The 26,349-nt window shown below is 34.7% G+C and overlaps 1 protein-coding gene across 14 annotated transcripts in view; it reads left to right on the top strand.

The window, feature by feature from the left end:
• rg (rugose) overlaps positions 1–26,349 on the top strand; it is a 677,097-nt gene that overhangs the window by 379,024 nt on the left and 271,724 nt on the right. For all 14 annotated transcript variants that reach the window (XM_066297050.1, XM_066297056.1, XM_066297048.1 and 11 more), the window contains exons 5-7: positions 4,671–4,766; positions 13,902–14,023; positions 18,079–18,205. In XM_066297050.1, coding sequence (XP_066153147.1) covers positions 4,671–4,766; positions 13,902–14,023; positions 18,079–18,205 — 345 coding nt within the window. The remainder of the gene's footprint in view (positions 1–4,670; positions 4,767–13,901; positions 14,024–18,078; positions 18,206–26,349) is intronic.

Below are 26,349 nucleotides of genomic sequence, written 5' to 3'. Positions count from 1 at the left end.
CAAACCTCCAACTACCAAGAATCTTCGCACCGTGCACCTCGATAGCACTATGTGGTGTTCTTCAGCAAGAAGTCTTGAAATATCCGTTGAAGTCAATTGTGGATGTTTTTCGACATCCTTCGTATTAATTCTTGAGTGCGTTTTGGATACTTTTTGGGCCTACTTGGTCTTGGAAATCTCTCTATTGTACCACGTTCATGAAAACGTTTCGATATTTTCGATATTGTTCGTTTGGGTACATTTAAAGAACTAGCAATGTCACACTGCTCGTGCTCCTGCTTAAACAACTATACAACTCACTGTTTTAATTCTTCAGATAAATGACGCTTTGGCATTGTCACTTTTATTGAATTCTACTGTATACTGTGTAAATTCTATAAATTTAGCTTTTATTTGATTCGTTTTATCAAAAAATGCAAATAGTTTCCATACTTTTGTCCGCAGTTTTTTTTTAATTTCATATTTACTCCAAATCAAATTCCAATAAATACCAATATACCATGGATGTTGATAAAGTATTAAAAATAGAATCTATTTTATATTTACAATTTCAAATTATAATCGTTCATTTTAAATAAAAGCGATATTAAAAAAGTTTCCATACTTTTGGCCACTACTGTACATGCATAACTTTAATATTTATTAGCGAAAATGACGGAAATATAACGAATTCATTTTCTTGACATAAGTTCGCTATGAAAATTGATGCCAAAGGCGTTGAAGCCTAAGAAAAAAGAAATTAACTAACTTTTAAAACACACTTTCAACGTAGATATTTGAACTGAGCTTGTCCGCTTTGAGTACATTGCAAACATTTTTTTCTTACAAAATTAGAACTGTTTGTACAGCAGTGATTTTTACGAAGACATGTCGAGCGACTTTTTCTACTTTTGCTCTTGTTTGAATATTTCTTCCCTTGAAGATCAGTTCTTTGAATCTCTCCCACAAAAAGGAATCCATGGCCGTGAGGTGACAGAACCTCGCCGGTAACGGTATGAGACCACCGGTTCCGATCTGTTGCTGCTGAAACTCTCCATTTAAAAACTTAGTTGCAATTCTAGCGTTATGATGAGGACATTTGTCTTGTTGATAATACAAGCCTTCAACACGACCGAAAGATCAATTTTCAAGGAACAAAATAACACAAGTTTTCAAAATGTTTAAATAACTTTCAGGCGTTAAATGTCCTTCGTAAAAATGAGGTCCGATAAATATCCCTCTAAATATAATGTCCCCACCCATATGTTAAATCCAAACCCACGTTGCCAATTTCGTGGAAAAACCACATGTGGATTTTCTGTGCCACAGTGGTAAGAATTGCAGCCGTTAAAATCCCAGAATAATCCACCCTCTCCTCATCAGTTCAGAATGTTTAATGGAAAATTCATATCTTGATTCTCCAAAAACTAGTGGCAAAATCTCAACCTTCTAGTGGCATCCCCTCGCGAAGTTGATGAATACCTCTTGTGCGATAAGGTTTATAATGGTGTTTTTTTAAGCATTCTTAAAATGCTTGTTGTTTTATTACCATTCTTTTCAACCAGAGTCCGAAGGGATGTATTCAGATCTTCTAAGACTTCTTCAATTGTATTTAATTCTTGATTTTTCTTTTCTTTGTTAATGTTGTAATGTTTTGATCTGGGCTTTTTAAAGGTGCCATAATTTATTGAATTACTTTTTATTAGTTTAAAAACTTACTTCTCTCGTTGGCTGCGTTCAGGATATACAGTGGTGGCCATAAAAATAGGACCACTTCAAAAATTTAATTTTTTTATTTTTATCAGTAAAGAGATAAAAAATAAAAAAATAGAGCAAAAAAAAGCTAGAATACATTTAATAATAAAGAAAACAACATACGAAAATATAATTTAACGAAAAATAAATAAAAGCCTTCAATAAAACAAAAAAAAAAGAAAATAAATATATGGTCATAAAAATAGGACTGGTAAAGCATTATCAAAAAAAAAAGGAAAAAAATTAATTTCTTGGTTGGTAATGCTGCTATCTACACAAAATGTCGTATCGGGCGGTTTTTGGGAATAAAAAATAAGAATTCGTTTACATTTTTGATGCACAATGTAGAGGGCGTTGTCAGCGCTCGATGAACCCTCTTTAAAAGGACATAACTTTTTCATCACCCGGTATAAAATTTATTTATAACTAAACTTGTGTTTTCCTACATTTTTTAAGGAAGAAAGGTCTCTTGTTAAAAATCTCTACGAGGCTTCCTTCTTGAGATATTTGAAGCTTAAAGTTCGCTGCATGTCTTGAACAATAATTTTAATGTACTACATATCTATTCTTACAGTTGGTTCGAAAAAAATCAAAACTTAAAAATAAGTTACAAATTACTTGAAAACATAGATACCAAACATAAACACGAAAAAATGATACTTTTAGTAGCTGTTCGAAATGACCACCATTGACTTGCATACAAAGATTAGTCCGACGCAAGAAATTAAAATGTACTCTATTCATCAATTCTTCGTCGTTCTTTAAAATGTTTACTGCATTTTGAATTCGTCCCCATAGTTCCTCTTCACTATTTATGGCCGTGAAGTATACCATGGACTTTAGAGTCCCCCAAAAAAAATAATCCATCGAAGTTAAATCCGGTGAGCACGGTGGCCATGGTACCGGAGCATCATTTCCTCTACCTATCCATCTTCGTGGGTACTGCTGATTTAAATAGTTGCGCACATTTATAGTAAAATGTGGCGGAGCACCGTCGTGCATAAACCACATATCTTGCCGAAGTTGTAAAGGAAGATCTTCCAATAATTCTGGCATTGTATTTTGAATATGTTCCAAATAACTTTCACCACTTAATCGGGGCGGCAAAATGACAGGACCAAAAATAAAATTGTCAATTATTCCTGCCCACACATTAATCTTAAATTCATGTTGATAATGTACTACTTTGTAGTACATTAAAATTATTGTTCAAGACATGCAGCGAACTTTAAGCTTCAAATATCTCAAGAAGGAAGCCTCGTAGAGATTTTTAACAAGAGACCTTTTTTCCTTAAAAAATGTAGGAAAACACAAGTTTAGTCATAAATAAATTTTATACCGGGTGATGAAAAAGTTATGCCCTTTAAAAGAGGGTTCATCGAGCGCTGACAACGCCCTCTACATTGTGCATCGAAAATGTAAACGGATTCTGATTTCTTATCCCCAAAAACCGCCCGATACGACATTTTGTGTAGATAGCAGCATCACCAACCAAGAAATTAATTTTTTTGCTTTTTTTTGTTTTCACTTTGACGCCCTGTATTTCGAAAACCGTCCACTTTTGGACTAAGGTAAATTGGGTTAAATCGTCATGTTTTGACCTCAGAAATCTGTGGTAGAATTTTGTACAGACCTTTTAGAGACACCCTGTATGTATCGTCGAAAAGGGTTTTAAATTGTCTATTTTGTTAAGTCATGGCCACTTATGGTTTGTATTTGAAAAAATGAAGTTGCACCAATTTGAAAAAAATATGGAACAGCAGAAGAAAATTAAGCATTCCATTAGATTCCTCTTGCAAAAATGCCATAATAATGTTTCTACGCAATTCCAATAGTTTAATAAATAAGAAAATTATCGGCGATTTCCAAAATAACCAAATATCGAAGGACCTTTCTTATCTCAGACTCTTATCTCTGTGACGATATTGGGAAACGATTTTTGACATTAAATATTTCTCAAAAATTGAGCCCGTGGCTCTCAAATCGGTCTTCTACTATCAAGTCAGGAAATAGGTTTCCCTTGTTAAAACACTCCAAATCGAAATACCCTGTACATACGTTTCTTAAAGCAACTGGAAAAAAGTTTTAAGTTTTAACATCGTTACACATACCTAATTAACCTTTCCCGCTAAGTTTCCCTAAGTTTTCCGTTCAGTTAAGTTAACATTCTACTCTAACTTGGAAAACTAACAATGTCAGTCATTTATTTTATATTGTTTCATCTTGAATAGAAAAAAAGTAGAATCATTCCCTGAGTAGAGGGTAGTTGAATAAAGTTAAATGTCTTACAATGATGGTAAGCCGGTTAGCACATTCTGCTAATCCATGACATGAAATTAATTAATTGTTGACGTAGGAGAGATCTGGTTAAGATCGTTATCCGTGGATTTACGAAGGTGTCTAGAATGTCGTTGTGGTCAAAAAGCATGTTCTAGCACTCGAGTAAATTGCATCATGCAGAGCGGGTCATTGAACACAATTTTCATGATACAATGGATACATTCTCGCCTTACTCTCTTGTGATTCACTATTTTTGTCCTTTTTCGATTCATTGACCTTATCAAGTATTTAGAAGTAAATTAACATGAATTGGGAACTGTGAACTTCAATTAGAGCATTAGCAAATTCCTAGTGACCCTTTCTAAGGACTTGACCCTAAAATCCTTTGAATATTATTTAATTGCTGTCGTATTTGCCTTGCGGAATGAATGGCATTTTGATTAATTTTAGATTTGACTTAACTCATCTTCCCTTAGAAAATATCAATGAATAATCACTCGAAAATTATTATAAACTTTTAAAATCCCGGAAGCCCCCAAAATCGGTAAACGAGTCCGAAGGGATTAATATTATTTCCGGCCCTACGAGCGCGGTTTTGTAGCGATCCAATTAGGAAAACGTTTCAATTTATTTGATCTGCCGCATTTCTGTTTCAGCCCCGACATTCGGCTAAACTGCTCAACGTCCTGCGGCAGATGCCCCAAAGGACGGGCCCGGACGTTTTCTTCAGTTTTCCTGGAAGGAAGGGATCGGTAAGTCCATTTGAATTACAGTTAATGATATCAAAATCCAGGGTTTATCGTCTTAGCTGCGGTGATTGCTCAGCTACATATAGGGTGTCCTACACTTAATGAAATATTATACATTTTTTGATTATTGTTGAGAGAATCGCTGGGAGTATAATGTCCTCAAACATTTTGGAAAATGCATTGCTGATTTGCTCTGGTAAAGTGGCACCAAATCCTAATTTTTAAATGGATCACCCTGTATTTTATTAAATTTTCCGATTTACCTTGAAATTCTAGCATATATAGGGTATCTCAAATAAAGTGAGCTCCATGGGGATTATGGAAGCGGTAAGAGATACAAGGTGACTCAAATTAGAAAAAAGAAGCGCATTTTTGTGCCCATTCAGAAAATGTTATAAATTTAAAAATATGCACAGGGGTTGTCAAAATATGAGCAAAAAACTGAAAACTGCGATTTTCGAAAATCATAAATTATGAGTAAATTGTACCAAATTTGACAGTTCTTTATTATCGACAACTGCCGATTGAATGGCGTTTTCATAATTTTTCCAGGTCTTCTAGATTTCGAGAAATTATATTCAACTTTGTTATTTCTTATGGCCGCCATATTGGATTTTGGTGCCATCGAATAGACAATAAAAAAAGTGTTTTAACCATGTATCACAAAGATGCCCTTGGACCTATCGAATTAAGAAAAATAAATACAAACATTTTTCACCTTAGTAGGCTCAGAAACAAGTACTTTAGTGTTAGGCAATATTTAAATGATACGTATGGACATAATTGGGTTGGAAATCGAGGCCCTATCAGTTGGTCAGCACGCTCCCCAGACTTAACACCTCTCGATTTTTTTGTTTGGGGATATGTAAAAAATAATGTTTACTATAGATCCTACGATACAGTAGCAGAGTTGGAGGCTGCAGTTGTGCGAACTATTCAAGAAATACCTCCAGATATGATAAAAAGTGCTTGTACGTCTGTTGTTAAGCGCTGTAGAGTTTGTGTTAATCATATTGGAGAAATATTTGAACAGTTTTTATAGGGATTAGGATTTTTTTATTAGGATTAGTCATTCCTACTCATACTGACTAAAGGTACCAATTTCTTCGTTGTGTTTCTTTGTTATTTTTGATAAAACTTATGGAATTGTAATTGCGTTAATACTAAAAAAAAAACGTATTAATTTTTTACTGTCCCATTAAACAGAATACGTCGTACATTACTGCTCTTTGATTAGCAACACTAAAGTACTTGTTTCTGAGCCTACTAAGGTGAAAAATGTTTTTATTTATTTTTCTTACTTTAGTAGGTCCAAGGGCACCTATGTGATACATGGTTAAAAAACTTTATTTATTGTCTATTCGATGGCACCAAAATCCAATATGGCGGCCATAAGAAATAACAAAGTTGAATATAATTTCTCGAAATCTAGAAAGCCTGGAAAAATTTTGAAAATGCCATTTAATTGGAAATTGTCGATAATAAAGAACTGTCAAATTTGGTACAATTTACTCATAATTTATGATTTTCGAAAATCGCAGTTTTCAGTTTTTTGCTCATATTGTGACAACCGCTGTGCATATTTTAAAATTTAAAACATTTTCTGAATGGGCACAAAAATGCACTTCTTTTTTCTAATTTGAATCACCTTGTATCTCTTACCGCTTCCATAATCCCCATGGAACTCACTTTATTTGGGACACCCTGTATATTTTCGAATTGTTTTCGAAGCGATGGCGTTGAAAATGTTTTTTTTTTTGTTTTTTTATTTTTGAAAGTCGTAACTTCTGAACGAATTAATTTATAGCGCAACACTTTTTGCATTTCGATATGTGTACATACTTGCTTTTTGAAACGCATTAAAGTACCTCAATTATTTTAATCCATTTACAAACGAGCTTGTGAAGCGAGTTTTTAGACCCACGCGGTTAGCATCAAACAAGCACGACGCCTATTACATAGGATTTTTTTATTCGCAACCTCTTCAATTTTGTAAAATATCTATACCATTGAAATCGATGTAGTGGCTACATCCGATTTTACTGCCGTGGATTAGTGCCTAATTTACCATAAAGAGCGAACGAAACTGTAACAAACATGCTGCATCCACGTTCTTCTAGATCGTTGATTTCATCTCATTGTTTGATTCAAAACCGTGAGATATGCAAACCGACCTAATTTTTATTGATCCTACATGTATCCTATAAACCCGTAATAGTGACGCAATAACCGCAATGTGCAACTGACTATCCAGCTACAGTTGCGGCTAGCAGGGCTCTTAATACTTTCAGGCCTCACCTACGACTCGCCCGAAATCTACTTAGCTCGCCCTGCAAAATACCATTTTCCGGCTTTGTTACAAAAATACCTTTATCGCTTGAATTTTTTTCCCGGGCGCTGTCGTTTAGTCGTCTATGAATGCGTCGCTGGTAGCAGCTTTGATCGTTTACGTTTTCGTTTTCTATAGCTTGATGTGAGATGAAGCTTTTCAGTTACAGATACTTTAATTTACAATGCAATTTTCGTCCATCCAGAGATTTTGTTAATTGACAGATAGACCGACTGGAGGTTGAAACCCAAGCGCAAATCGTCATAACTCTCAAAGTTTCATGTCGTTTTTTTTTCTTCCATTTGTTAAACGACTTTGCACCAAAAACTTTTATCGGTCACGAATGCCATTGAGCAATGCGGATGAATAAGAGAAAGCGCCCTATATATTTCTATTAGCTATCGTGTGCAAAATATCGAGTTTTCGTAAGGTAACGAATTCTCTCTTGAGGTTTGCTCACAGATATTTCCTAACTGACAGTACATATATCAGACTCCATCTTAAGAGAGTCGATCTTCTTAATACCGAGAGCTATCACCGTTATCTGAGAGAAATAAAATAACCAAAACATTTTCTTCGGTTTTGCTTTTATTTTTGTTTTCGCCCTATGGCCCATTTTCCTCTTTTCAGTTGGGGATGTAGATTGGAGCTTACTAAAACTGCTATTGAATCGGCAGGAGGGCCGGAGGAAAGGCAGCAAGAATGCCCAGATATTTTATGCGGAGGCTTCGTTCCGTTTCGAATTAATTGCGAAAGTTTTAACCCGAAATAAAGGAGCCGGATTTAATAAAGGTGACTTTTGAACGGAAATGGCTAGCGAGAAAGTGCAAATAAAGGCAAATTCCCTAACGGGTTTTCAGGATTTTATTAGAAATGAAGTGAGAGACTGCAGTTGTTACTAAATAACTAATATTTTTCCTGGTCCGCACAGAGTGGGCAACAAAGGGGGGTGGCCAGAGGAAGCCGTTAGTTGACAAAGATTAAAAAGAGAAACGTGCATATGCCATCTACAGTGTTGAAAATGGAAAATTGTGAAAGCAAAGTTTTCAAAATTAAATATTGTTTAAAAACTTTTTGAATGTGCCAATTCAATTCGAAACTCCACGGTTATTCTAGTCAGAAAATCTATTTTAATTTTCAACTATTTTGTAGATTTTGCTATGCAAACCTGTTCTTTTGTGCACGTGCGATATTACCGCAGTGTACAGGGCGAGTCTTAAGTAATGGGACACAGAGCAACGATGGATTTATGACATAAAAATAATGCAATATAGCTAAATTTATGTTATGCCGAAAGTTGAAAATAACTGAGATACAGGGTGCCAAAGTTGAAAAATTAAATCAAATTTTCTTTAATATCTCTGGAACAGTTCGGGCTAATTTCACGAAATTTCTTATATTGGGGTTTTAGGAGATGATCAATTCAAATTTATCGACGATTTCGTTGTATCTTCTAGAGGGTGCCACAATCGACAATTAGGAGTCATTTAAGCCATTTAAAATTTTTTTCTCCCACGGCGTATGTCATTTTGTCCTCATAAAATTTGTTCCCCTACCTTTTCTAGTTAAAAAAGTTATACCTTATTGGTGTCGCTAGGAGCAACGGTTTTCGAGAAATTCAATTAAATAACTTAAATTCCCATTTTTTGCACTTGTTGACATGTACCAACATAATTTTTTTGTATTGTTAAAAAAGCACAAAGATTATATGAAAACAATTTAATACCGTAGTTGGTCTTCTATTGACATATGTATTTATTTAAGCTCCAAACGAATATTTTAACAATAACAAAAAATTAGAAATTAAACATATCTTCCTGTGACAATAAATGTTCGTCGTGTTCATCATTTACTTAGATACATTTTGCAATTCTTTTACAGAACGACCTCTTTATTTTAAATAGCAATTGTTCATTCCGAAATAATGTGGCTGCATTTTGAATTTTTTAAAATAATTTTTCAGGTGTATTTTGGTAAACGGGAGATTTCATGTAATCCCATACACAAAAGTCCATAGGATTGAAGTCGGGGCTCCGTGGGGGCCAGGGTATTTCAAATCCACGTCCTATACAACGATTGGCAAAACGTGTACTTAAGAAATCCCTTGCTGGACGGGAAAAATGTGCGGGTGCGCCATCTTGCATAAAAAACATTACTTGCCTTAAATTCAGAGGCACATCAACAAGAAGGTTCCCTAGTTCATTTTGGAGGAACTCTAAGTATAGAGGACCATTCAATTTGGGTGGTAATACATAGGGTCCTACGAAATAGTTGTCAAATAATTTTTTATTTTAATTAAATTGTAAATTTATTTGTATACTTTACAAACACAATGCAGTGAAACTGAATTTTTATTTGACATATCTTTTTTTTCATTTGTTTTACCATAGACTACTAAGATAAAGTAACGTCATAATTTTTTTTGTTATTGTTAAAATATTCGTTTGGAGCTTAAATAAATATGTCAATAGAAGACCAACTACGGTATTAAATTGTTTTCATATAATCTTTGTGCTTTTTTAACAATACAAAAAAATTATGTTGGTACATGTCAACCAGTAGAAAAAATGGGAATTTAAGTTATTTAATTGAATTTCTCGAAAACCGTTGCTCCTAGCGACACCAATAAGGTATAACTTTTTTAACTGGAAAAGGTAGGGGAACAAATTTTATGAGGACAAAATGACATACGCCGTGGGAGAAAAAAATTTTAAATGGCTTAAATGACTCCTAATTGTCGATTGTGGCACCCTCTAGAAGATACACCGAAATCGTCGATAAATTTGAATTGATCATCTCCAAAAACCCCTATATAAGAAATTTCGTGAATTTAGCCCGAACTGTTCCATAGATATTAAAGAAAATTTGATTTAATTTTTCAACTTTGGCACCCTGTATCTCAGTTATTTTCAAGTTTTGGTATAACATAAATTTAGCTATATTGCATTATTTTTATGTCATAAATCCATCGTTGCTCTGTGTCCCATTATTTAAGACTCGCCCTGTATAACAGTATTCTTCCTTCTTGATTTAGTTAACAATAACAGTTTTATTTTAATCAAATTGAAGTAAATTAAATTGAACAAAAAAAAATACAAAAACAATTATTTTGATATAAGTGATGTAACTTATATACCTTACAAATTAATCTCAAGTCGGCTGAAGTAGAGAAGGCATTTTGACCGTTTACGTTTACGGATGAAAGTAGCAACTTTAACGTTTCTTAAATTCAGTTCAAATTTCGGTATTACCAATTATAGTTCTTTTGCACGAAGTAACGCAACTGAAAAAGAGTAAAGTAAAAGCTCGTTATTTTTATACCATGGTTAGTTAATGAGATCTATTTATTTTTCTTATATTGCTAGTTCCCGGTCTAGTTTGCAAGAGCTCGGGTTTGCAGTCGAAAACTAGGGGCAGCTAATAGATTACACTTTCTAATCTGTTAACAACCGATAGATGCTAACTATTTAATCCTAGATTATCAATTCCGACAAACAATCTAATAAAATTGGACACCTGATGCTTAATTTATAATCCCGTTCATTTGTCAAATTCTCTGTTACTCTTACTCTCGATTACTTAAATTGAAGAAATAAACTTCAGCTTTTCACGGCAATCAAACATTTTTTTTATGAGCTGGAATATCGCGGCTTGAAATTTTTTTTACTTATGGCCATTACGTATTTAATTTTTTTTTTTTTTTTTTTTTTTTTTAAGTACTGAAAGTACTTTAAATTTGAAATTTTAAATGTGTGACGGAGAAATAGGTACAATAAATGTGAAATAAGTAATTAAATTACGAAATTGATGTCGTATTCAAGCGCTATTACTATGGAAAAGAAACCAGAACCTTAACGAGCAAAAATTCCTGTTAAATACAATAATTTTGAAACTTCTCAAACTCAAAAAACTACAATTTTTTTTTCAGGAAATTTCTTTCATATTGCGGTACTCTTTGATGAAATTATATCGGGAAAAACGGAAAATTTTCTATTAAAAGGTTTCAAAACTGTTTAAAGATTGCTATGCAAGGTCATTTAACGAAATTATGACTCTCAGAATTCCAAATCCCCTGAACGTCCAGAAAATTGACGAAATACCTCGTTGTTTGTTTTGAGGTGAAACAAATTTTTCGACTTCAATCGATTTCAACGGTTTTACGTCATAGCGACCCGCCTTAATAATTTTAAATAATACAGGGATACAAAATGTAATACATTATTTAAAGTGAAGGTATTTGTAATCACCATATAATCACAATTGTTTTTATGATGCTTCACGCGATTGACAGGAAAAATGTATAGTAAATTTTTTGTCTTTTGAACGAATTAATGAATGGATTTATGATGGTTTTTTATGATGTATCATTTCAGCTATCTTGTCATTTAAAATGCTTTGAGAACTTTTGACGCGTAAAATGGTAAAGTTGATAACATACAGTTGTGGTCAAAATAATAAGAGTGGTAGTGTTGAATTTCGTTCGTTCGTTTCGTTTATATTATCGCCAAATATTTAATAAATAAATTACATACTTTGTAATGTATCACCAATATGGAGTAACGTGTACTCATGAAAAAAAATGTATAAAAAATAAAAATTATTCAAAACCACAAACTTTACAATATTTATTAAAAAAAATATGAAATTTTTCTTGGCCAATAAAATAAGAGTATACACTTCTTTTGAGAAAAAAAATTGTTAACATGAACTTTCAACAAAAGAAAACAAATATACTTTAGTATTTCGTAACGTGTCCCTTTTGCTTAATTAGGGCGGTGCATCGCTTGGGCATAGAATCAATTAGCTTTTGACAAAGCTCTACCGGTGTGGCGTACCAGATTTTTTGAACCTCTTCCTACAAAAGCCTTTTATTCTTCTTTTATTGTTATTTATTTTAAATACTTCCATAGGTTTTCAATTGGATTCATGTCAGGTGATTGCGACGGCCAGGGCAACACTTCAATTTTATTTGTTACGAACCACTGTTTCACAACTTTGGCGGTATGTTTCGGGCCGTTATCGTGTTGATAGATCCAATTTAGGGGCATATTAATTTCGGCCTAGGGAAGCATAACAGCTTCCAGTATATCCATATAAATTTCTTTGGTCATGTTTCCTTTAATCAGATGTAGCGGACCTACACCATTATAAGAAAAACAGCCCCGCAATGTGATGTTTCCTCCACCATGTTTCACAGTTGGTAAGGTATTCCGAGAATTTAGTTCTTCATTTTTACATCGTCTAACATACCGTTTTCCATCGGATCCAAACGAATTTATTTTGGTTTCATCACTAAATAAAATGTTTCTCCAGTTACGATTGTAATTTTCATTTAAGTTGGATTTAGCAAATTCTAATCTTTGCTTGATGTTCTTCTTGCTCAAATGCGGAACTTTTCTTGCCACTCTCCCATGAAGATTCATCTCTCGTAAGCGTCTTCTTATAGTTCTTGTACTGATTGGTAGGTCCAGATCTCGTTTAATGCCAAAAGATGTAGAAAAAGGATTCTTCACTGCTTTTCTTACAATTCTTCTATCCATAGATTTGCTGTTTTTTCTTGGACGGCCTCTAGGCTCTGTTGGTATTTCAGTTAATTTTTGATCCCTCCAAACTTCGGCGATAACACATTCGGATCGGTTGATTACATCAGCAATGAATTTGTAAGTTTCGTTCTCACTTCTCAGTTGCAAAATTATACGCCTTTCTTCAGCACTACAGTGCTTTGCACGACCCATGGTGATACTCAAAACTATACTAAAGGTTAATAGATAAACGAAGAATTGTAAACAGATAAGATTTATAAACAATTAATCAACATTCGACCAAAATAAAAATTAAAAACAGAACACTCTTATTTTATTGGCCAAGAAAAATTTAATTTTTTTTTAATAAATATTGTAATGTTTGTGGTTTTGAATAATTTTTATTTTTTATACATTTTTTTTCATGAGCACACGTTACTCTATATTGGTGATACATTACAAAGTATGTAATTTATTTATTAGATATTTGGCGACAATATATTGAAATTCAACACTACCACTCTTATTATTTTGACCACAACTGCATGTCACTTTATAGCAAATGTGTTCCGCTTCAAAACAAACATTCGCCTAAATCGTAATTGTTAAAAAAATAATTTTTTTCAAAAATTATGAAAGACTCGTTTTTGCTGAAAAAGTCTGCTTCGCAGGAATTGCTCCAAATCGGAAATGGAGTGCAGGAAATAATAATACTGCAGAGATACCATTAAAACAACACAATGTAGGATTGCCACACTTATTTGGAATATTTTATAATAATTTTAGATTAGTTAATTAGAATAATAAATTTAGATAGAACATTTCTCTGAACAATCGTTACTCTCGCATTTATTTTTTAGACTAACGCTAATACTGAAAGAGATGTTGACTGATTACCTACTGTTGACACAATCTGTTTGTAATTTTCATGTTCTATAATGTTTGCCACAAGCGTGCAGTAAAGTGATTTTACCGCACCCATTTGCCGACTGAACGTAGAACTTTGCGTAAAAAATTTTACCGGACACGTAAAACTCGATTTTGAGCCTGTAAATAAGTAAGTGAGTGATAAACTTATTTTGTCGCACGTTCCTGGGATAAATACATTGTTTATGCGTCATTGCTAACCCAAATCCACCAGGTGTAATAAATAGCAGACTCCAATTAATATTTTTTTTCGGCTTCACTCTCCACGAGACTTTGAACAGGCGGTGTGGGTAATTGTTTCTTTAAAAATGGACCAGCAATTTTTCATTCCCTGCAACTTTGGATATTTTTCTTTTCCAGGCGATAGTGCTGCCGCCCCTTGCGAAATGGCCCTACGAGAATGGCTTTACCTTCACGACGTGGTTTCGTCTAGATCCCATAAACTCGGTCAACATCGAGAGAGAGAAGCCCTATTTATACTGGTAAGGGATTGACATTTTTGCGAGATGGGTTTTTCGCTTTTTGCCGCCCCAATAAATCCAGTTTATGTTTGCGGATCACGAAAAGTCGTTTCCGATATTTTCCGTAGCTTTAGGATGTTTGAGAGGGTATTAACTTTCGCCTAGGAAGAGGTGTCTTGCACCCCAATAATTGTATTTTTTTATTATTTTCCTCGTCTACGCTCTGCTGTTAAGTACAGGGTGTTGAAATAAGAGAAAGCGTCGATTATACCTGGGAAACTGCTTATTGCGAAGTCTTGAGAAGAAAATATTATGATTAAATTGCCCGTGAGAAATCGCTGGAAAATATTTTCATGTTCGTAACTACACCGCTAAAGACCGTTTCCACATGACTAAAGAATAAAATGTGATTTTTAGTCGGATTTATCCGAAAAATGTGTATCTTAAACATAAGTTAGCAATTTTTAAGACGATTTGCCTTAACTTTTACAGGAAAAGTTTTTTTTAATTTTTGTTTTTAATTAAAGGGTGTGAGAAGCTTTTAATTTCATTTCAAAAAATGTCGTTTTTTTGACATTAGCACAAAACTGTACTGTAATACATTGTTGAAAGGGTTTTTTTCGTAGGCCGTGACATGGCGATGACGTCACTATATGTTATTCCGACACAAAAACGACTAAGAGGCACTATTTGAAAACCATGGCAATTTTCCAAGTTATTTCGGAAAACTTGAATATAAACATATATTTTTTGTTACATCATTCGAAAGAACGCCAGATTTTCCTCACTATAGTAATAACTCAGTGCAAATACCTTTACGTAATCATAAATTATACCAATTTGAAAAGAGGTTTTGTGTACGAATGATATAAACCAGCACGGCTAAGGACAAAGTAAGCAGTAATTTAAATATGGTTTAAATAAATGCTAATAACTTAAAAAAACAAAAGGATTTGAGCAAGAACATTAAAAGAAAAAAACGATTAATTATTTTTAGGGCGCTCAAACTGTTTCAAATCATTTTCGATTCACTATCGAAGTCGCTCTTGTGTACAACACTACAGTTTGGATTTCTTCTAAATTAATTGATTTTACAGCATTTCGGATCTTATTTTTCATGTCTTCTTTTGTAGACGGTTTACTTTGAAAAATTAGATCTGTGAATCTACCCTGTAAACAAAAATCCAGATACGTAAGATCTGGTGACATCGTCGGTCACGCAAATAAATATAAACATCAATTAAATAATTCTATCGATAAAAATGGCATTAATTTGAAACGTCTATTTATTTATTTTAAATTTGTAACTTAAACGAGCATAGATACGCCAATGGCCTATTTGATTCATAAACAAAGCTGGTTTATTTCATAAGTTAAAAAAATCAAAAGGAAAAGAAAGTAATTTTTGCATATTGCTACAATTTACTATTAGGTGAAGATATTTGCACCGAGTTTTGACTATGCTAAGCAGAATTTAACGCTCTTTCGAATGGTGTAACAAAAATTGTACCTTTCCACTTAAGCTTTCGGAATTTACTTAAAATATAATCATGGTTTTAAAATAGCGCCACCTAGCCGTTTTTGTATCGGACTAACATTAAGTGAAATATTCATCACGTTATATCCTCACCCACATCACCTTCAGCTTAAGAAGAAATACCTGCCCGCCAGTGAAGATAAACAATGTGGAAATTCCCCAGGCAGAATCAATGAAATATCTAGGAATGCACCTCGATAGGAGGCTAACCTGGAAGAAGCACATCAAGACCAAAAGAACTCAACTAAATCTCAAAACAAAAAAACTTACCTGGCTACTGGGATACTGCTCTCAAGTATCACTAGAGAACAAAGTGCTAATTTATAAAACCATCATCAAGCCCGTGTGGACCTATGGTATCCAGCTATGGGGAACCGCCAGCAACTCTAATATCGAAATTTTACAACGTTTTCAATCTAAGACGTTACGGATGCTTATTAATGCACTATGGTACGTTAGCAACAGTACAATTCACTCCGACATCTAAATCAAAACAGTCCGAGAAGAAATAGAGAGCTATTCAAATAACTACATGCGAAGATCAGATCACCACCCAAATCACTTAGCCATAAATTTACTGGACACAGCGACATATACAACCAGGTTGAAGAGATTCAACCCTCTAGATTTGCCACGTGGATTCAACCAAGTAAGGGACTGAAATGTTGGTCCTTTTACTACACCACTTAGTACTATAATTTGTAATTGCCAGCATATTTATTGAATGTCCAATTTATTTTTACCCTTATTGTGACAGATTGTATCTCTACAAGTAATTAAAAAAAAAAAAACGTCATATCCTGCAAAAAGACCTTCGTAACGCGGTATTACAGTATAGTTTTGTGTTTACCTAATATCGAGAAAACGACAATTTTTAAACTGACATTAAAAGCTTCCCCCACCATTTAGTTTGAAAAACTAAAAAAAACTTTCTATAAAAGTTGTGGCAAATCGTCTCAAAAATTAACATTTTATATTTGCAGTATAGGTTTTCTAGATAAATTTTACCAAAAATCGCATTTCATTGATTAGCCATGTAAAAACGCCCCCTAGCGACATAGTTATGAACTTGAAAACATGTTCCATCGATTTCTTATGGTAAGTTTAGTTATTATATTTTTTCTGTCAACATTCCGCAATAAGTAGTTTACCAGATGTAGCCGACGTCCTCCCTTATTTGAACATTCTGTACCCAGTAGTTCATTACCTTTAACTCAATAAATATTTCCGTTATTAGCGCCGCTACAACAGTTTAGAAATGAGCGAACCTACAGGTTTTTCTCCAAACTAAACAACTTTAGATTTTTAATGGATCACCCTGTCTTTTTACGGAAAGAGAACAATCCCTTTCCTTGTAAACCCCCTGTATAAATTACTTCATTTCTCAAATTAGGGAAAACAGATCGTTTAATTTCTGTAAAAGCAAATGGGGTGATCCATTCAAAAGAACAGATTTGTGATGCTTAAGTGATCTGGAAATAAATACACATTTTTGTTCTTTGCCAATTTAAAGATTTTCGTAGGACGGAAATTAACAGTAAATATCAGTTGCATTAAATACAACGAATCGCCCTGTAGATACTTCTGAACGTGTTATGTATGTATATTCATTGAAGATTTATCAAATATACTACTCGTACGATAAGTATCCTTTAATCGGGTGTATATGTTTATGCACCCTCTAAACATTATTTTGACATCAATTTTAACTGTCATAAAACCGCACTACAGTTATAAAAGTATCAACATCATAAAAGCATTCCTATTGTTATTTTTTCTGTTCTGTCGAACACTAAAGGAAAGATAACAAATTATGTCGTGGAGAGCAGCCTTAATGTTTGTTCTTCCTTGAATCCATTATATGCCTATTAGAATTCTTTGAGATGAATAATGAGAGTGGTTATGTGCTTCGCAAGGTGAAAAGATAGCAAATTTATCGCCGTAGCGATATTCTTAGCCAATTCTATGAATGCCATGAAAATCGAGCAATACAACAGATTTAGCTTTTCACAGAGAAAAAGACATCATTTCTTTTTTGTTTACGGCGATTGGTCAGTTTTCTTCATATTGCTTAAAATTTTGTAGAGTGACGATGTATCCAATGACATACGGCAGGTCGGAAAGTGCCACTTTTAATGTCAATGGAGCAAATGTTTTACTTTACAGCCTGCTCATTAGAAGTAGTAATTTACAGCCTGAATTGTTCCATTAAAGGGCTATTTTTCGAGCCAATCATAATAAAAAAAATTGAAAATATTCGATGCAAAAAATCATTCAAAAGAAGAATTCGAATTTTAAGTATCGTGCCGAAATTTTGTAATGCCCTGTGTAGCTCTTAAGCCAACTGCTGGAAGTGCGGTTGTGTAGCTGTAGCTATTTTAACTGAAAAATTGCCATAAAAACATACCATTTTCATCTCGACGCATTTTAAAAATTCCACGCTTAAAAATTGTCCAAAAATATGTTTGTCCCGTTTGTTTTGTCCAGCAATTTATTTATTTTAAACGTTAAAGTTAAATAAAATACATTTTTTGTGCAGCTTCAAAACAAGCAAAGGCGTCGGATACACAGCTCACTTCGTCGGCAACTGTCTGGTTCTGACTTCAATGAAAGTTAAGGGAAAGGGATTTCAGCACTGCGTGAAATATGAATTTCAGCCTAGAAAGGTGAGTTTTTATTCTGTGTATGCTATATTGAATTTCCCTTTGTGTCATGACATGCTGTTACCTCCTAGAATATTAATGGTTTGTTTTACCGAAAGTGTGGATGTTACATACAAAGGTTTAACCTAATTGAGATAGATAGCAATTACAAGAGTTGGTCGAACATTTACCTCATATTGTCGCAATACTGTGGCGTACAGGGGGTGAGAGTTCTATGTGAAACGTCACTTCAATCGTACTTAGGTGACAGTCGCCGGTCGATGTATAGGTAGGATGATTTGGGGGCTGTGTTGGAGTCTGTAGGGTGTATTTAGGGGTTCCCGTAGGGTTTAATTCTGAGCTCAGTTCTCTCTCCGCTGCATATTAACTATCTTAGGGAGCCATTTAATAGAGATAAGATATGTCGGCAACTGTCTCTGCATTATACTGAGGCAGTCAAGTTTACGCTCCTCCTTATACAGATATCACTAGTTCAAGTTGGAACATAGGAATTGTGCAAGTAGGAGAAGGACCACATAAGTTTTAATAAGCCCCCGACAAAAACCAATAACGAAGTAGGTGGAGTCAGTCCAGCGGGCGTCTCCACTTCGATGTTTAAATTAGTATCGATTTCGTTACCCTCGCGGCGATGAAAATTTTCAAAAATATCAGAGCAAAAAGCACGAATATAAATAAATGAAACAAAAAACGAAAACACAGGAACTCTGCATGTCGAAATGGAAACCCCTTACATGTTTTACCTGCACCGATAAATTTATTTTATTTATTAGGTCTATACCTATGACTCCGCGTTTTTGTTTCTAGTTCTATTTTCTTTGAAAAAATGTTTCTTTATTTAAGGAATTTTATTTCATTTTTTGCTCCGTATTACCAGCTTTCTATTTACATGTGATAATTGCTATATGACCTTTTAAAACTTTTCAATTAAGGTTTAAATATGTCCAATTTTGTGCCGAATAAACATCATTTGCGGGAAGCTTTGCCCTTCCTTTTCCGTCTTAAGAAAAACGCCACTGCCGCTCACCAAATGCTCGTTGAGGCTTATGGCAATGATGCTGCATCTACAAGAACTTGCCAACAATGGTTTCAGCGCTTCAAATCAGGTGATTTCGACCTCAACGACAAGGAGCACGGTAAGCCATTGGAAAAATTTGAAGACGAAGAACTGCAGGCTTTGTTGGACGAAGACGCCGCGCAAACGCAAGAAGAGCTAGCAGCTTCCCTTAACGTCACGCAGAAAACGCTTGCGGTTCGTCTTCACGCTATGGGAAAAATTCAAAAGGAAGGAAAATGGATTTCTTATGAATTGACGGAAAGGAACAAAGAGCAACGAAAAACGACGTGTGAGATCTTGCTTGAACGTTTTCAAAGAAAGTCTTTTCTACATCGTATCGTGACCGAAGATGAAAAATGGCTTTACTTCGACAATCCAAAGAGGAAAAAATCATGGGTGAGCCCGGGTGAGCCAACAACTTCGACCGCAAAGCCAAATATCCACGGGAAGAAGGTATTGCTCTGCATTTGGTGGGACCAGCGCAGCATACTGTATTACGACCTTCTCCAACCTGGCGAAACAGTCACTGCCAATCGTTACGTCCAACCACTAGTGCAGTTGCGTAATCAACTCGAAGTAAAGAGGCCAGAATGGGCGGATCGACACGACAAAGTCATACTGCTTCATGACAACGCAAGGCCTCATGTCGCTCAACCAGTCAAGAACACCTTGAAGGATTTCAAATGGGAAGTCTTACCGCACCCGCCATACTCGCCAGATATCGCCCCGTCGGATTATCACCTTTTCCGTTCAATGGCTCGCGGTTTGGCAGAGCAGCGCTTCCAGAATCGCCAAGAAGTCCAAGAATGGCTTGATGAATGGATCGCTTCAAAACCGACGAATTTTTTTTACGATGGAATCCATAAACTGCCTAATCTCTGGGAAAATGTTGTCATTAACGATGGAAATTATTTTTAATAAACATTGTTAATAAATTTATACAGTTTCAAGCAGTTGAAAATGAGTAAAAAAAACGCGGAGTCATAGGTATACACCTAATACAATATCATTCTAGTTCGTCTCAAAATGACTGCTAGTGTTCCCGGCTGAGTCTCGGATCTACCAAAAGATTATCAACAAAAAATCAGCGAACTCAGATCATTATATTCATTAATGACGTAATTAAGTTATGCTTTAACGGGAAAATGTGCAATAGTTTATAAATAAACATAAATTCTAAACTAAATTAATTCGTGAATAGAAGTTATATGAGTGAAAATTCTGAAACGATGGGAAATCTAGCAAAACGCCGCATTGACTCCGCCTACTTCAGCCGCCAGTCTCTCAACCCACTTCGTTGATATTTGTCGGAGGCAAATAAACCTCATGACGTCTTTCGCCCACTTGTACATTTCCTATGTTCCAGTTTGAACTACTGATACTTGTATGTGAGAATTAACAATGGGTTCATTACAGATCTCTCGTAGTGTTAGGTTTCTGGGCAATCAAGCGTGGACCCCACCCAAGAGTTTTTAAACACCGTAGAAAAATTACCTGCTTACGTGCAATCACATATTAATTACTTTGTGATATTTAGGGATCTTCCAGGCCGGTTATAAATATTGTTGGAATCTAGAATGAATAGTAGAACACGTTTCTACATTCGAAGGGGAATCAGAAGCGTAAATCAGAAACTGGAAGCAAGTAAGAATGGTCACGTGGCTCTGAATTTCTCATAACTCGATATTACAGCAGGACTATTGGAACGTATCAGTAACTTGCCACAGAAGTAGGACAAATAGAAAGTAATGAGAAACTACGTATTTTTAATTTTCCAATATTTTATTATATTGTTCTTTTAGAGCAGATGTGTTGCTTTAATCCACGTTAACGTTTCGTCATATGAGTTTTAATTTACCATTGATATTTGTGTACTCCAAAGCTTAACAAGACTTTGATATGGATTGCCTTAGAGGACAATCCTGCTTATGCAAGAACAGAAAAATTTCCCTACAAACGATATTCGAGCCGCAATAGGGAACGTCAATATTTACTTTCCGCATTAAGCTGATTTTCATTTTCTTTGATTGCCTTCCTTATTTTCGTATGAGAAATTCCCTACTGGCGCCCTATTTCCGAGAAATGTCGATCAAGTTGAATAAAATGTCGAGTGGTTATATTTGTTTGCAGTATACCATACGCGGTTGAAATTTATAAGCCGAGGCATAATCAGTGTTCATAGTCAGGTAAATACGTAATTGACATGGGTGTCAACGCATCTTTCAATATACACTCACTTTCACATGAAATGCACCACCCAGTGATACTAATAATTAATAATATAATAATAAATAATCTTGTAACTTTGGCAAAATAATGCTTCACAATGGAGTATCAAATGATCAGACTTTCAGTAAAAAGATACAACATTTGTTAATTAAAAAATTGATAATGGGTGACATCGCCTCGTACGGCAATGCAAGCACGTTCTCTTCGCGGCATGCTTTGCTACAAATGATCAATATCCTCCTGGGGTATTTCATTCCATGCCACCTCAAGATGATGTCGTAGGTCATCCACATTGTTTGGAGGCCTCGGTAAATTTCGAAGACGGCGACTCATCATGTCCCAAAAATGTTCGATAGGCGATAGGTCCGGTAACCGTGCAGGCCAAGGCAGTATTTCCAATTGTGCTTCTTCCAGGTATTGTCGAGTAATGTTCGCACTATGTGGTATTGCATTATCCTGTTGGAAAAGGCCATTTGGTAAAGTTTGCATGAAGAGTACTAATACTGGCCTCAGAACATTGTTAATGTAGCGACGTTCGTTTAGGGTGGTTAGAATGAACACAAGAGAAGATCTTCGATCAACACATATTGCACACCAGACCATAACACCAGGTGTTAAAGCTGTGTGGCGCCTTTCACAAAATTGCAAATTTCTTCTTTCATCTCGGTATCGTCTGACTCTTTTACGACCATCATTGATCCATAAACAAAATCGCGACTCGTCACTGAAGACGATATTGTTCCACTCATGACTCCAATCAATTTGTTCTCGACACCAGGCCAATCTAGAAGCTTGGCGTTGGGCGGTTAGTGGCAGTCGTAGATTTTGACGGTATGAATGCAGGCCAAAAGACGAAATTCTTCTGTAAACTGTTGCCATCGACACCTAACGATTTAGAGCTCCCAATCTACTGGAACAGAAATTGTTGTTTGAAATCGATCACCAATGGCCATCCGTCTACGAAGTCAATCTTCACGTGCATTGCTGCTACGAGGAGGACGTCCAGCTGGACGATGTTGCTGAACCCTTTCTTCAGACCATGAAGACCATATTCTCGCAATCGTGGTGCGGTTCTGATTCGTTCTTCGGGCAATCTCACGGAAAGAAAGTCCACCCTCCTTCATGCCGATAATTCGCCCTCTATCAAAATCCAAAACGTGGGAAAAATTTCGACGCTGCCTCACTGGGGGCATTTTGAGATGTCTTGTTCCCAGTTCAACAACAAAGTAAACTGATATTTCCATGTAAATATTATTTTATTTATTAACAATTGAATAAAAAATTAAAAAATCTAAAAGGTCAATGACAAAAAAACCACTTGAATTCTTCCTTTTGTACTGAAAGTCTGATCATTTGATACTCCATTATGAAGCATTATTTTGCCAAAATTACAAGACTTAATTATTAGTATTAGTGGGTGGTGCATTTCATGTGAAAGTGAATGTATTTCATTAAACCGCCTTTTCCTTAACAGAAATAATGGTATAAAAGATGGACAAACCTTTGATGGTCCTTTGAATAAGTGCAACGGCATCGGAATAAAAAAATCGGAAATTAAAAAAATAAATTTTTATAAATTTAAAAGTTGACTTCAACTTGCAGAAATAAAATATCTACAAGTTGAATTAGGCCTCAAGGAAAAGCTAGAACAATAGAAACTTGCTTTGAAAAATCCTGCAAAGAACCTAAAAAGTTATAGTAAATGCAAATCTCGCCGTTGAAAATAAAAAATTTGGAAGTACTTACCGAAAGTAAATATTCCTCTTCTAATATTTACTGTAGTAAATAATAAAAGAGAAAAAATGTCCTTACTGATAAAATATTTAATGAATATACAGTTTTGGGTACGTCGTAGATCTGCGAGCGCAGCCGTTAAAAAAGAAGCACACGTAGCGGCCGCCATCCGATAAATACAATGTTTTATGTATAGTTTAAGGCGTGTTTATTGGAACTAATAGAAACGTAATGAAACCGAAATATTGATTATAACGTAAATTTTTAAATAGTAATTGCCCTCCGGACAACACGAAAATGATAGGAACATAGGAAAATAAGCCATAAAGATAAATCCAGTAATACCGGATGGAAACATCTCCTTAATGAGCCACAGAGGGGCTATTTGTCATGGTGCTCTTTACGCCAGTGTGCACCAGAGGCCGAAAAAAAACCGAAATGTTATTTCACGTGCATTTGATCCATGATGCGGCAGGTGGCAACCACCAGAAAAAAAGCATATCGAATAGATGGTCACATTTGCATTAGGTCATCGGACAGCATTGGACATCATAAGTTCTGCATAGTAGGAATTTAAACGATAGTTAATTAAAAACCGTTTAATTAAAAGGGGTATTATAAACTAATTACAAGCAGGATTTTCAGTTGTCAGCTAAATATTCGCAAGCTAATTTAAAGTGATCTCGTAACAGTCAGTGAATAAATAATAATTGCTGTAAATTATGGAAAACGGATTTAATTTTCATTTATTCAGCCAAATACGTGAATTAGAACAGCAATGCCATATTGCTGAGAGGATAATAAATGGTACAGGTATTATATGATAGAGAAGTCGTTAGTGACAATAACGCATTACTCCGCGTAGATGCATCAAGTGGTGGTGTCTAAGGTGAACTATATATTATGGTTAAATTTAGACATATATACTTTAAATATTTCAAAAATGGGCATATGTAAGCTGTCCATGTGACACCTCCTCGGACTCCTATCAGTTCATTCGTGATTTTATCTGAAAAAATTTTGAGGATGTATATGAGGCCAATAAAGTTGTATTCTAAAATTAGTGATGTCCTTACAGTATGTTCTAAAAAGGCGCAGCTTCATAAAGTGCAATTTTTTTAAATTGGACCCCCTGCATTTTTTTCCACGTGGTAGAATCATCTCTTGAGCGTGTGTTGGTTCCTAGATTTTTTACACTGAGTTGCCCGAACTCTAAAATATTACATAAAAAAAAAAATTACATTTGCAGTACCTCATAAAAAAATTAATATCACAGTTAACTTAAGTTAGAATTTGATCATTTTAGAATGGATTCTTACAAAAGATCACTGTAACAGGCACAAATACTCATTTCGCAAAAAATACATACAGAGTTTTCACAATAACAACTAAATTTTTTATCTGTTCAATTTTCTTGATTTTTGCAAATAGGATGGTAGGTATTATACAGGGTGTTAATTAAGTACGTGTAGATATTTCAAGGGATAAATCTCTGACCGATTCCAATACAAAAAGTTCCTATTAACATATGGTCGCAGCGGCCCCGTTTAAGAGATACAGAGTGTTTAAATTTTAATTTGGCTTTCTATGATTATTTTTGGACACAGATGAGTCAATCGGATGAAATTTAATAGATAGTCCCCAAGAGTATTTTTTTGAATAAAACTAAATGGACACTAATACCCATAATACAAAAGTGACCTACAGTGTGGGGCAAAAAAGTTAGAGACAATTTAAACGTGATGAAACCCTGTACGTGGCGCCCTCTATCAGTAATCGAAAAACTAAGATAGCGTTTGGGTTTTGCATCATAAAAAACCCGCGAATATTAAATTTCGTCCGATTGACTCATCTGTGTCCAAAAATAATCTTAGAAAACTAAATTTAAATTTAAATTTAAACACTCTGTATTTCATAAACGGAGCCGTTGCGACCATATGTTAATGGGAACTTTTTGTATTGGAATCGGGCAGAGATTCATTCCGTGAAATGTCTGCATGTACTTAATTAACACCCTGTATTACGTTGGACGAACTAAAATTCAATTTTCTTTGTTTCATTAATTTTATTATTGTTTCGGGGACACTTTCATTCATGGCTAAGTGGTTATACGTTGCCATGGTTTCGATGTTGTTGTTTTTTTAAGTTTTGACAGCTCATTGACACCTCAACTAATGTCTTTTAGGCTAGTGCTTGGGTTTTCTACTATTGATAAAGTGATTCCAGTTAACATTCTTTTCCTAACACGGTATTTTTTTGACGTTTCTTTTCATAATTAGCACTTTTTGTCCGTTCAAAGGCTTCTTTAGACTTTCTAGGCTTCTTACATCTGGATGTTTTCTAGTAGGAAATTGTTGTCCGTAAAACCGAAATGCTAATAAACAATTTTCGTCACATGAACCATATTAATCAGTTATTATTAAGTATGGTTCATTTTGATGGCCAGTTTGAAGATTAGCAGATTTTGAAGCAGCAGAAAACCGTAAATCAGCTGTCAAAACTTAAAGGAAACGACTTCGAATCCACGGCAATGCATGCTAAGCACTCAGGCACTTAGCCATGAATGCAGATTTTCCTGACATAATTAATAATTCTATTAACATTTAAGATAAATATGACATTATTTTATAGCAAAAAGAAAAAAACTGTTTTTTTCTTATACATCATAAAAAACACACAATCTTATTTGAAAAAATCAGGAAAATCGAAGTTAAAAAGGTGAAAATAAATTTGTTTTGTATATTAACTTTATACAGGGTGGACCAATGAAAACGAAACAAAGTCGATTTCTCAAATTTACTACTCAAAAAAAAATCGCTGACCCGTCAATTTTTATTTCGAGGGGGAAATCTTTTGCGATCATTGTCAACCTTGCCACTTTCAACTCCTTGGCGGAGGAAGGTGCAACCCTTAAACCTTAAATGGATCAGGAGTCAAGTAATGCCTCATTTTAAAGATCATCGAATTCTCTTTTCAACGCTATCAAGTTTTTCGAATTTGATGCAGTAGTTTTAAAGAAATCACTTCATCATTATAAATGTTGAAGAAGCCAACATTGAACAAATAATAGTGTTTTTTCAATTCGCAACTTACATTCAAAAAAATTGTGGGAAAAACTATTCTGTCTGAA

The sequence above is a fragment of the Euwallacea fornicatus genome, chromosome 27 (assembly GCF_040115645.1).
Source record: "Euwallacea fornicatus isolate EFF26 chromosome 27, ASM4011564v1, whole genome shotgun sequence".
NCBI lineage: Eukaryota > Metazoa > Arthropoda > Insecta > Coleoptera > Curculionidae > Euwallacea > Euwallacea fornicatus.
The sequence above is the reverse complement of the archived record's forward strand: the minus strand, read 5'-3'. Positions and strand labels throughout refer to the sequence as shown.